This window comes from Rhinolophus sinicus, chromosome 13 (genome assembly GCF_057876585.1).
Source record: "Rhinolophus sinicus isolate RSI-liver-muscle chromosome 13, RSI-T2T, whole genome shotgun sequence".
Taxonomy (NCBI): Eukaryota; Metazoa; Chordata; class Mammalia; order Chiroptera; family Rhinolophidae; genus Rhinolophus; species Rhinolophus sinicus.
Genome location: NC_142513.1, coordinates 56,613,816 through 56,627,173, shown reverse-complemented (window position 1 = coordinate 56,627,173; position 13,358 = coordinate 56,613,816). Strand labels below are relative to the sequence as shown.

Sequence of the window (13,358 nt, the reverse complement as noted above, 5' to 3'; positions counted from 1 at the left end):
CTCATCAATTTTGTACTTAAATCTGGAATTAAAGGAAGCAGCCACTTGGAAAAGACAAATCACTGTTTGTTTGCTTCACTAATAGTTAAAAATACCTCTTTACAAACGTCTCCTAATATGAGACGCTAATAGTAATCTAACCACCGTTTTTGGGTTTTCTAAATGTTTTTTCCACGCAATGGCAAAAAAGGTCACGAGTGACTTCTGAACAATAAAAGTAAAAAAAAACAAAAAACTCAGCGTTTGAAAAAATTTAAAGTGAGTACTTTTTAACTAGAAGTGACTTCTCAGCTTCTAAATAATCAGTTTTAGCTTCAAAACCTTACCTGTAAAAAAATAATTAACAGAATTGAAAGACTGAGAATGTCACTGAGGTCAGCTGATACCCTTGCTCTAAGGAAGGGCTACCTCAACAATGGAAACTGGCCTAGGAATAAACACTTTCAGAAAATTATCAAGGAATGTGTTGAAAATATTGTGGGGCCCGTGTGCGTGATCACACACCTATTTCTGGTTCCTTCCCCCTTGTTTTGGAAAGACAGAAAAAGTACTCTCTCGGGTCCATTTAGACAGGCACAATATAAACATTTCTTCGAAATCTCCTAGAGAAAGTTGGGGAGGCCCTGTTATCAAAGTGATCTGAAAATCAACAAGTGCCAGATGAAAAAAATATTTTTTTTTAAAAAAATATTTAAAGTAGAATAGGAAAAAACTTCCAATTCAAGCGACCATTTCATATGGAATGGACATCAGCAATGAATAAGCACCTATGTTTTACTTGCCTGAAGCAGACGTGACATTTTAAAACTTAAAGACAGACTGTTCAATCATGGAGTAAGCAGGAAAAGGAGAGGCGTGTTAGTATATGCTCAGAGGCAACATGGTTAGTCCATCAAAGCAGTGAACTCTGTACCTTCTCCTATGAATGGGAGGTCTCCTGACAACATCCCCAAGAACTCGCATTGAACTGAAAATGAATGGTGATAAAGAAGTCAGTGCCGAGGTGAAACAAAATGGACACGAACGCATGAAACATACAGACGTCACACTGGGAAGAGAAACAGCACAGGAAGTCAGGGGATGAAAGAATGTGGAATAAGGAAAAATGTCAACCGAAAAGGCCTGACAATTCCTGTGCAGGGCTGCTTTGCTCCCTCCTTGCTCCAAGGATTTCATCAGACAATAAGGAATGAGGTTGATTAAATCACAAACGTAAAAGGATCAGAAAAAAAACAAAGGCTATTCAAAACGTTACAAGGCTTCTCTGAATACTTTAAAGTATTCTTTAAAATACTTTATACTATATGCAGGCAATACTGTAAGAATTAGCCAAACTAATGAACATGGAACCTGACTCGCATTCCATTATCTCCAGAGGTATTGGGATAGTGGGGCTAGGTAACCCTTAATGCGAAGCTCACCTAGGAGATTCCATCATATTAATAGGTTGAAAATATAAACAACTTAGCTGATAAGGGTCCTAGTCTCAGTTCAGTTGTAAGGTCACCACGTAACCTTGGGCAAATCCTTTCATCTGAGCTTCAATTTTCTCACCTGAGTTACACGATCCATAAAAGTCACATTTAGCTCTGAAATCAAAGTCATGGCAAACGGGTCCACATTCACGTGGGTTACAAAGAAAAATGGATTCCATATAAAATCAACCCTCGTTTCTTGACGCTGTTCTCATTGAAGACAAGTACGTCAAGGATCTATTCTTGCTTCAGGAACTGAATTCTGGCTCTAAGGATCATTTCCTACATCCTTGTTTTTTCTATTGGTGTGAACGCTAAGACAAAAAAAAAAAAAAAAAGTACAGCATGTGTTCATATCAAGCTGGGAAGGAAAGCTTTTGGAAATTACTTTTCATATAATCGAGGCTCCAATGTAGACAAAAACGAGCCAGCAGATAAAGCAGGTCCTTATTTTTAAGGTTAGCATCCTGAATGCCACCGTGGAGTAACATGAATCGTAGCACCAGCACTTGACTAGGAGACAGGAAACCAGGATTCTACCGGCCTTGGGTGAGCGATATGAATGAATGGTGTGCGTCAGTCTTATCTGCACAAACGGGGGTAACACCACCTGACTCATGGAGAGGACTGGAACATTACATGAGAAATGTGTTATTACGGGCGTCAAAGCGCAGCAAATTAGGGAAGTGTAAGGTGAGCTCCGTGAAGGCAGGGACTCTGCCTCGTTCACCTGTGTCTCCAGGACCCAGAAATGCCTGGCATACAGGGGGTGCTCAATAAATGCTGGCTGAATAAAAGAATAAATGAATGAGTAATGTGATCAGATTACACGTCCTTTCAGCTATGAAATCCGAGCCACAATATTATAAGGTCAAGGAATTTTTTTCTTTCTTTAAAGCAGTAGGTGCTCCAGCGAGGTGGTCTATCAACATCAATTGTTTGCAAGCAACTGTCAGCGCCCTCCCCTCGCTGCCTCCCTCCCTCAGAAAGGAGCTGTGGAGTAAGCACGCGTCTGTGCATGCAGGAGGCGTCATGGTACCTGATCCTCAGAGCTTAAACCATCCACCTGAATTAATCCAAGAAGCCAACGGTCAGAAGCCACATCCAACTTATCTTTTTACAGACTGCTTCCGACCCGAAGTTCTCAAGGTCTGCGACTGGTCACAGTTATGAGAGACTGGATGATACGTGGAAAAATCCCAACAATTTAATGATATTCAATGATTCTTATGCTCTCTTGAGGATTAAATACTGGTAATTCAGACTTTGTAAAAACTTTCTGCATTAGACACAGATGGCGATGCCTGTGAAGCATTTTGGAAAACTTATACGTGTTGAGACTAAGATTTCATGTATATGTCTTAATTCGAAACTGACCAACTATTCCCTCCAATGTTTTCTAATCTGTGAATTGCATTAACAAATCTGGCCTGGGCAAATGTTACCATTTATTAAACACCTTCTATGTGACATATTTCTCCTGTAACACTTATTATGACAAATATTCTGAAAGGCAGGTATTTTACAGATGAGAAAATTAAAGCTCAGAAGCGGCCAAGTAACTTGCCCAAGGTTCTCTCCGGAACAAGATCTAGAGCTGGAGTCTGAACACAGGTTTTCCTGATTCCAAAGCCTATTCTGTTCTCTTGTGCCATGGTGTCTCTGCAAACCTCTTACCACAAGAACCCCAAATCCGAAACTTCTCAAAAACAAGCAGACACAGAGAGATTAAACAGCAGCCCGCCAGCCATCTCACCTCCGGTGGTTCATTTCTCCATCACTGGCTGCATTCTTCCCGGGCCCCCAGCTGTGCCTCCGAAAAGGGGACAGAGAGCGCATGGAGCTCCTCAGGACGGAGCAGTTGGCAGGCACTTCGGTGATGCTGTCCATCTCCTCCTCTTCCACGTCACCTGAGCCGGCGGGTTCACTCTCACTCTCCCGACCCTCAGCTCCCACCCCATGGCTGTAGAAGCCATTGAGACATTGCTGGTCTCTGGACCTGTTCAGATTTGAAATCTGGGGGAGGGACACATCGCTGCCATGAGAAGAATGTCGATCCAGGGATGCTGTGTCATCGGTGGAAGAACTGGATCCAGTGACATCGCAGACTGACTGCTCTTCCTCGGGCTGTAACGGGGAGAAAGCACATATTACATCCAGTGGAGAAGCAGGACCCAGCACACAGCCTCCGCTGTCCCTGATCCAGCCAACGGCCTCATGGGGGAGGCTGGGCAGGACCGAGTCGACTTCAAACACAGATTTCGTTCTTAAAGCATGACGCCAGTTGGATGCCAACAGCCTCCAGTAAAGGTACGTCCTAGGTCTACACTCTTCCTACCCTCTTACTAGAGGTACTAGACGTACATAATTTTTTCTTTTGTACCGAGGGAAAAAAATCCAAGTCAGGTCAATTCTGTCAGTCAATATCATCAAGTGAAACAAAGGGAGCCCCTCCATATTTCCCCTGGGGTTTCTGGAGTCAAACACTAAATTCATATCATGTTAGGTTTAATTTTGTTTTTTCCTTCACAAGTTTTCACTAAAACAAGGTTGTCTGCTTGGCTATAAGAACCATGTGCTGAGGTTAAATTCCAAAAGCAAGTCTGTGAGGGTTTTTAGTGGCCTTTTCAAAAACATCGAAACGTTTGTGAACCCACCTAACGTCTGCCACAAATGCCCAAATTCTGGCCACAAATACTTAAATGGAAGCAATCTATCCTTTTTTTTTTTTTCCTCTCGTTTCACTGAGAACTGACTGAGTGTTGTCAAGCCAAATTGTACCTAAAATGATTCGGTCCTGGCAACAGGGTCTTTCATACAGAGACGGCGCTCTTCCCCGGCCTACCAGGAACTGTGCTATTTCGACCCGTCACCTGACATTCTCCATTTTGCTGAAAGATACCAGGAACTCATAATTTGATGGATGAAAGAAAAAACAGCTTCCAAGCATCCAAAACATAAATTTATCCAAAGAGAAGTGTCTGACAGACACATGATCACACTGTCAGTTACAGATGTGGGCTCTGTACTGTCTCAGTATCTTTATTTTGCATTTTTATAGAACAGGGAGCAGGAAACAGGGAAAGGCTTTCTGTGATGTTTTTCCTTCTTCATGGTGTTCTTCTAATTAGGCAGTTTACTCCAAGTTTTCATTAAGAGTTGAGAAACTTAGAGTTCCTCCAGAAAGATTTAAGAAATGAGAACTACTGAGCCCTTTTACCTTTGGAATAGGAAACAAGTCCTGTACTAGTAGGAGAATCTCTTCAAAGGTTTAACATAATACTTTGAAAGCACGCTACCTTCTCAAAGCATTCTTTGTACACTTCGGGCTGGATCTCGCCAGCTCATAGAAGCGCCCCCTCCACTCCAGCACCCAGTTAGTTTCCTAGGTTGTTTGCTTCTTACATCTGGCATGAGGAATGAGACTGAGAGGGAAAGTGCGAGGACCTCGCGAGCCAGTGAGGAAACTGAGGCCCCATCGTCTAAGGGGCTCTCCCAAGTGCAGGCACAAGCAGTGAGCAGCAGAAGTAAGATGTGAACCCAGCTTGATTTCAACTACAACTGCCCTGCTTCACCTTCATCATCTTTCCAAAACCCTGTAAGGAGGAGATCGCAAAGTCAGCCTCAGAAACGTCCTCGTCCCCTACTTCGGAGCTCAGTACAAAATAAAGCGACTGTGTGCTTTAGCAAGTCGATTAGCACATAGGGCAGGTACTGTTTCAGTATCAAATTATCCACTATTGTTTTGAAGTTAAGTGGGGATTGACCTGAGCATCCTAATGGGTTTCTTTTCATGGGGCCACTCTGCATAGAGACGGAAAAGGCAGATGGTCTTGAATGCCAACTTCAGACGATGCCTCAGCTTTCTCACTGTACTGGGTTGCACAGTGTCTTCCTCAAATTCACGTCCTTCTCAGACTGTGACTTTATTTGGAAATTGGGTCTCTGCAGATGTAATTAGCTAAAGCGGGGTCTTAGAGAAGGGTGATCTCAAACCCAATAGGAGAACTGTCCTTCTAAGAAGGGGAGAAGGCCGTGTGAAGACGGAGGCAGAGAGTGGAGTGATGTGTGTACAAGCCTAGGACGCCAAGGGCCGCCGGCCAGCAAGCACCAGAAGCTGGAGAGAGGCAGGGAGGAGAAGCTCCTACAGCAACTCCTGGAGGAAAGGAGTGCCTGTGACACATTGCTTTCCAGGACCTCTGGCCTTTAGACCTGTGAGAGAATAACTTCATGTTGTTTCAAGCCACCAGATCTATGGTCATTTGTTACAGCGGCCCTAGGAAACCAAAACACTCATCCTTAAGCTGCCTAAATTTCTCATTCTCAGAACAATGCCAAGGGACAGACAGAATGGGCATCGATAAAGCATAATGTGACGAGCCTGTTCTAAAACACACAAGCAAGGATTCAAAAGAAATGAAAGCTCTGAGTTCAAGCTTCATTATCCATTTATCACATTCTTCTTACATATTAGCTCTTCCCAATTGGGAAATGACTCGATACTGCAGCTTAAGGGAAAGAAACCCAGCTTTTATTTAGCAGAGAATTATGTTTTAGCTGTCTGCTTTAAGACCAGAAACACAGACACACACAGACACACACACACACACACACACACACACACACACACACACACTCACTCCTGGGTATACACCCAAAGGAAATAAAGTGACAATTATCTTGAAGTGACAACTGCACTTCCATGTTCCCAGCACTATTTACAGTAGCCAAGATATTAAAACATCCTAAGCGTCCATTGAGACATGACTGGATGTAGAAAACATTAGTCAAGCTTAAAAAATAAGGAAATTCTGTCACTTGCAACAACATGGATAGACCTTGAGAGCATCATGCTAAGTGAAATAGCCAGACACAGAAAGACAAATACTGCACGATCTCACTTACATGTGGACCCTAGAAACGTTGAACTCACACTAACAGCAGAATAGTGGCTGGAGGGCTGGGGGAAATGGGGAGATGTTAGTTAGATGATAGCAAGCATTACCTGTTGCACAGTTCTGAAACTATAATAATTTTAATAGTCGTGCATGATTGTTTTTCTAATTTGGATTCTAAAAATGTATTTTTGTCCCTAACAGATTCAATAATGAACGGTAGATTTTTGGTGTGGTGATGCAGTACTTGAGAGCAAACTGCAGCATATGAAATAGAAGATAAACTCCTTTCAGGTTTAGCATCTTAGAGGAATTACTACTATTCTCTTCATCAACTGTGCATACATCTTACAACTGGAGAAAAAACCACGGTGTAAGGGCTATGTTTTATCTCTCTTTAAGAAAAGGGGCAGCCACTGTTAGTATTTTCTGTGGACTTTAATTATCCTTTTGTATCACAGGGTGGCCTAGATCGTGTATTTTATTATCATACTTTCTTTCTTAGGTAGTGCCTAAAGAATCTCAGGATCTCTTCTCACTCTAAAAACAAAATCCAAAATTTATGCTGCTGATCTATGGAAAGGAAAGAACTTCGGAACCAGCAAATATCCGTAAGACTAAACAGGAGCCTCCTAACACTCACCAAAGAGTCATATTTCCCAGGAGTCATACTGAATGGAAATATAAGGTTAAGGCAGAAAGTCATGACAAACATTGCAGGCTGTTAAAGGGACCTCTGTGAGGCCAGAGGCACAGGAAGTGACCTAACGCAGCACTCATGGCTCACAGAGAAGGATGTCGCAATGCCCTGCCCACAGATTCTGTTTCACAGGAGGGCTGGAGCCTGGGAAGAAACTCTGGGACAGTCTGACAATTCTCAGCACATGTTGTGGGGATGACCACCGAGGAAGACTCTGAAGGGAGCAGCGCATGGCCGGTCTGCCACTGCTATGCTTCTATATAAATCACTGGCTATTAAAGACGGTGTTGGGAGACTGAAAACTAACAGAAAATGAAAGGATTTTAGAGTCAGGCTTAGGTACAAGTCTCAATTCTGTTACCAGCCGAGTAATTCTGAGTAAACTTCTTGACCAATCAGAGCCTCCGTTTCCTCCGGAGTACAAGCAGGATAAAACCACCCACCGTGCAGGGTTGCTGGGAACACGGAATGCAATCACCTATGTAAAAAATTCAGTTCGATGCCTAGTGTATAGTTTGCTCTCTGTAAATATTATCCTGTCTGTATCCTTTTCCTTCCATACGTACACCCTTGCTTTTAGTAATGCCAGAGAAAACATTTATTGCAAAACCTCTCTTGCTCTCAAATTTGGGTGGAGTGGAAATACTAAGAGGAAGAACCCTCTGGGTCTCCAAGAGGCCACTCGACAGTCTCGGGTGTGTGTGAAGAGGTGAAAGTACACCACCATTTCAGGTTTTCCTGAGGCACTCCGGTATGAAATGCAGGTAAAGCCTAATCTGGGGAGTACGCTTCAACTTTAAAAAATTGTACCTATCTAGTCGTCCTGTAGAAACTGGTAAATCTAGCACCAGCCACTGCTACGAACATCCTCCTAAACGCTTTTGGCAGTTGGGACAAGAAGGTATTCTAAAATATAGGAAATTCTAATTCTGCTTAGGAAGGAAAATCATTCCACTCATTGAGCAGAAGTAACTACCATTCTGCAGAGGTGGTAACATTCAGAGACAAGCAGTCATGCCCCTAGGAGGTAGCAAGCGTTTCGTAATGAAGACCTTTCAATTTTTAAGAAGTTTTTTACTATGAAAATTTTCAAACATACAGAAATGTTTAACTGAGCATGACGTATGTATTCAGTGATTATCAATGATTCAAATTTAAAGCTGGAACTTAGAGATATGATCTAATCTATTTATCTCAGACAAAAGCAATATACAGAGGGTGCCAAAAAAATGCATGCACATTTTAAGAAAGGGAAAAAACTGTACTAAAATTGTATATATATACTCAATATATACGATAACAAAAGATGAATACAAGTCATGTGTATACATTTTTTTGACAGCCCCGGTATTTTCAGAGAGATGCCTCTTTGGAGGGGGGTCAGGGTGGGATGAGGGGGGTGCTTTAGCAGGCCTTACAATGAAAGCCTCAACATCACAGTGGAAATTACCCAAATTGTTATTTATCTAAAAACCCAATTAGCTTCCCTCTTTCCTAAACAACTTCAGAGAAGGACAGGCCTTCCCAGTGTGTGGGTTTTTCCCTTTACAGAAGCCCCTGAGACAGTGAGTCCACCGTGAGTAATGGTGACAGGACTCGTGAGGCCCATCAATCTTTCCAAGGCCTCTAGAAGATAATGAGCACGAGGTAGAAAAGGCACACGTGGAGAACGGCTCAGGAAGGCCAGATGGACACACAAGAGCTATGTGGACAAAAATGGAAGTGTCTGAAGGTACCTTCACAGAGGCTGAAACACATTCTGGACCGGAACCCCAGAACGCAAGTCTCCGTTCTTCCATCATAACTTTTAACTTTTTAGCATCGTCTCACTGTCTTGAAGAATGCAGTCACCCACTAACACAACTGCTCCCATCACCTCTCCGAAGTCTTCACAGCTGCCACAATGGGTCTGCCCCTTCACCCGCTGGCTATTAAGACAATCACTTGTGGCACAAAACTGACAACTCTTTGCTGATCCTGCTGTGGGAAAGCCCTCTATTCCTCTGAGAAAACAAAACAGAACTCGCTGCAACTAGGTACAAACATAAGTAAAAGAAAGCAAGCCGCCCCCACTTCCACCCTCTCAGAGGACCTCAAATTATATGAAAACATGATGTGATTCACATGTAGAGGCCTGGCTTTTCACTGGAGAGAAAGCTTGGGTTCCCTAGTAGAGCTCTAGAAAGCTCCAAGGAAGCAGCGTAACATCACCAAGCTCAGCAGTGAGCTTCAGGCCTAAACGCATTAATCAGAAATGACTCTATGGTTAGCTTACACACATGACATCATGTCGTCTGAGCTGCGGTCCTTCCTGCCCACTGAAAAGGACTCATTGTCCTCTGATTTAATTCACACCAGGGGAACTTCCATTCCTTCAGGCTTCAATATGAGCATTAAAAGCTGCATGTCACCAGCCAGAACTCTGCAGAAAATCAAGTGGCCAATGCCTTTTTCTAAGCCCTCAGAAACCTGGAGCGTCCTTCTCCGAGAGGGCACCTTTACCCGTCTGTAAGATCACATATGCATTGAGAGAAGCCCTGGAAGGCGGGCAGGATCACAGCTCACTAACGGGAAGCACGCACTGAGGCAAACCGTACCTTGGAGAAGATAACGCTGTCTTCACTGGGTGAGTGAAAGAGGTCAGAATCACTCCCAGACTCTCTCTTAAGCACACCCTGTTTGGAAGCACACTCTCCGCCCAGTCCAACATCCAGGAAGTTTTCACATTCTGGAAAACAAAATTCATTCAACAATACTTTAAAAAAAAAAAAATCAATCAGTTTCTTTTCATTCCAGCAATCAGCCTTTCAAATTAACCAGCGTCCCTCCCTCCCCTTCCCGTCTCCCGTCCGTCTAATATTAAGCTGTAAAGAACACACATTAGTAGCTTTCAGCTCTGGTACTCCGATTCTAGGCTGATAGTTATTACACAACAGCCCTGAGTTTGCTACATAAACCATAGGTACAAAAAGATAAAATCTTTTCCTAATGGTAGTTAGAAAAAATTTTTTCTTTTGCTGTCAAAATCAGAAGTCCTTCATTAGGAAACTATGCGATAGGGTTTGTGGCTAATGTCTGTTTTGTCTGCTTTCCGGAAACTTATTTTATCAAAATATTGAGATAAAAGACAAAGGGGAAGCATTTAACAAACACATCAGTGTATTAAACTACGGGTTCTATTGAATAATAACAGAAACATAATTAGTGAACTTCTAGTACCTAAATAGAGCTGACACTGGGAGAACAACGTGCTGAAGAAGAAAAATGTATCATGGAGATGCTGGTTTGCAGTTCAGTAGTGAGGACAGGGACCCTGGTGAACCAGGTGGAGAGGCCTTGACAGAAACATTGCATTGCTAGGAATTCTAAAGACTCAGAATAGTAACATCAGCAAGGTATTAACCCATTCTTTCTATTAACTTTATAAACAAAAGGGACACGTGATCTGGTAACAGCAGTGTTAGAAATATTTGTATCTGGTGAAACCAAGAACCCAAAGAAAGTCAACAGTAGGTAGATACCAGCCTCCTTTAAGAAGTTTTGAAGTTAGGAGTGAAACATGTCCATTCTAGTTAGCATTTTTACGTGTGATTTGGACATTGTTGCGTGAATATCAAATCTGTAGGTGACAGATGAGGGACATAGGAGCTCACGACCCAGGAGCTCATGAGAACTCCACCTGAGGGTTTTGGCTGAACGCAAATTCAAGAGGAGCTGACAATGCAAGGTGATGGCCAAACAAACAAACAAACACTAACATTTTCAGGTTCTCTTAACAGCACTCAAATCCAACATGGAGACACTCCTGTCACTAGGTGACAGCTAAACCACACCCACAGGACTGTGTCTGTTCCTACATAGCATTTAAATTAAAACACATACACAAAAATGCGTGCACGGTAGTGAGGTCACAGCAGTGGACACACGACATGCAGGTAGCCTGCTAGAGGAGCATGAAGACCGTCCAAGGGCGGGTGCAGTCCTGCTGCGCGCTGTTCCTGACGCAGAACAAAGCCCACCAAGCGGAAGGCGCAGAGCTTGACAATAACACCCTAACCACGCTTGCGGGCCACGGGCCGGCCACCTCATGAAGTAACGAGGGTGGCTTCGCCAGAAGGGTGGGAGCCGAGGCTGAATGACTGTGTCAGGCGGTTTCGGAAAAGATGTCGACACGGAAGGGGAAGTGAGGATTGGACGGGATTACCCCGTGTCCGTCTTGATTCCTGCAGCCTATGCTTGGACGTGTGTGTGTCTGTGAGTGTTAATGATAACATTATCATAAGAGACAATGAGAAGAGGAAGTTGTTCTTATCTAAATTAACAATGCATCATCAATAAATTAACTAATAATTCATCACTAGTTAATTATTAGCTGGGAATCTTAGAAGAAGGGTCAGAGGCACTGCATTGGGAGAGCTCATGAATCGCTTGTCCCTAAAATTACCTTTTCTATTGGACATTTGGCTACGTACTAGGGAACGTCCAAATAAAAACAGAGGTTTAGTGTTTGTGTGGGGAGGGGGTGGGGGGGTTGCAATCTTGTAGTAGATATGGACATATTAAGAAACACCTTCAACACAGAAGTACACAGAAGATGCCACCGAAAGTGATGCTGGGCCCACAGATTAATCTGAACATGTTTCAGTTAAAGAAAAAAATGACCTTGGTTTGTTTCATCTTGGTCCAAACCGTTTCTGCGTGGGTTATTTTCTATGGGAATTGCCCTGCCTTTAAGACTGGAAATCATGGGTATTCTAAAAGATTTTCTCCCCCGGCATTTCAGAGAGTATGTACTACCTTAGGTGGAACTGGTGGGTGTGGTCTTTCTACTTCTTCCCCTTTCCACACTTGGAAAAATCAAAAACTCCATTCCGTGGTTGAGGGGAAAATAGGGGGGCTGGCCAAGAAAAGGGCTGTCACAGCAACCATGCCGAGCTGCTAGCAGGCCAGCTGGCAGTCTAACAGACCACGTCCAAATTCCAGACTGGAAAACAAACCAGCTCAAGACCTTCTAATGGAAAATTCACCGGGAAGATCCAGCCTCAGCACTGGTAAGAACACCTCACCCAGGAAAGAAATCCAAGCACTCCACGCACCACGAACCAATTTGGGATGAGACTGCTGAGTGATACATGACGTTGATTGTTGAGTTGGGGAGGAGGGAAGGGCATGGAAACAGGGAAAAGGAAAAGAACTTTAAGCCATTATGAGACCCCACAAACAGGGGGAACCCTGGACGCAAAGCTAATCTACACCCGAGGTCACACGTGTTGTACGTTTTCAAAAGGAATGAAATCTCTCCTTTCTTCCCACATTTCCCCTTCCTAATAGAGCTGAACAGCATGTGAAGGTGTAAGGAAGAATGGGCACCGGTGTGAGAGTTAGACTGTGGGGCTTAGATCCGGGTCTAACTGCTTATTAGCAGGAAGAGCTCAGGCAGAAGTAGCTTAACCCCTCTAGGGCTCCATTTCCATCCCAGTGAAACGCGATGGTTAGAACCTCCCTCAAGTAGCTGCAGTGACAGAAACAATTTATACCTAGGGAGCTCTGTCCCTCAGCACACAGTAGGCGTGCGATAAACATGCCTAATGTTAAAGCTTCATTAACCTATAATGTGACTCAACAAGCACCTGGTAAAACACCACCCCGAGGCAGAGCGCCCCGTTTTATGACCCGTGTATAAACCTGTCGGTGACTTTTGTGTCCTGAGCCATTCGCTTTTTAAAAGCTAGCAAAACTTGTACTTTTAAAGAGGCTATCTAGTCATTTGGGTTTAAAATTATATGTATACAAACAAATTATAGCTGGGGAAGGGTAGGAACATCCCAGCAGCACTTGCAGGGCTTGGCTGCACCGTGCTAATCTTTATACTGTGTTGTATTTATCCAGAACTGAAAACTACGCAAAGTCATCTTAAAAGATATTCTCCCATTTGGTCTAACGGTATTGCTCTCTTGAGCTGTGTTTATTATGAAGTAAAAGAAAAAAAAAAAAAAAAAGATGCCTGAAATTAAAAATCTCAGGTCTGAAGTTCAGAAGCATAATCCAGATCTTGGATTTTGTTAAATCGAGGTTTGAAAAGAATCACTCTAAAAACCCCGAGAGAGTTGTGGCTGGGGTTGGAGCGTGGAAAGGGACAACGATGATCTGGGGGAAATGCTCAGGGGGTCAAAATTCATTTCTTTAAATGAGTAAATTAAACCACCACATGTGGAGAAACTTCCGGCGAATATTCGAACTGTAATGCAGCCTCATTCAACCTTTACATGGCAGACAGTTCCACTGTTT

The 13,358-nt window shown here is 43.3% G+C and overlaps 1 protein-coding gene across 19 annotated transcripts in view; it reads right to left on the bottom strand.

Moving 5' to 3' along the window:
• AKAP13 (A-kinase anchoring protein 13) overlaps positions 1-13,358 on the bottom strand; it is a 253,883-nt gene that overhangs the window by 68,258 nt on the left and 172,267 nt on the right. For 13 of the 19 annotated variants that reach the window (XM_074317388.2, XM_074317391.2, XM_074317390.2 and 10 more), the window contains 3 exons: positions 9,668-9,798; positions 3,232-3,602; positions 914-967 (listed from right to left, as the gene is read on the bottom strand). In XM_074317388.2, the coding sequence (XP_074173489.2) occupies positions 914-967; positions 3,232-3,602; positions 9,668-9,798 (556 nt within the window). The remainder of the gene's footprint in view (positions 1-913; positions 968-3,231; positions 3,603-9,667; positions 9,799-13,358) is intronic. The other 6 variants (XM_074317393.2, XM_074317396.2, XM_074317395.2 and 3 more) reach the window with 1 other exon arrangement.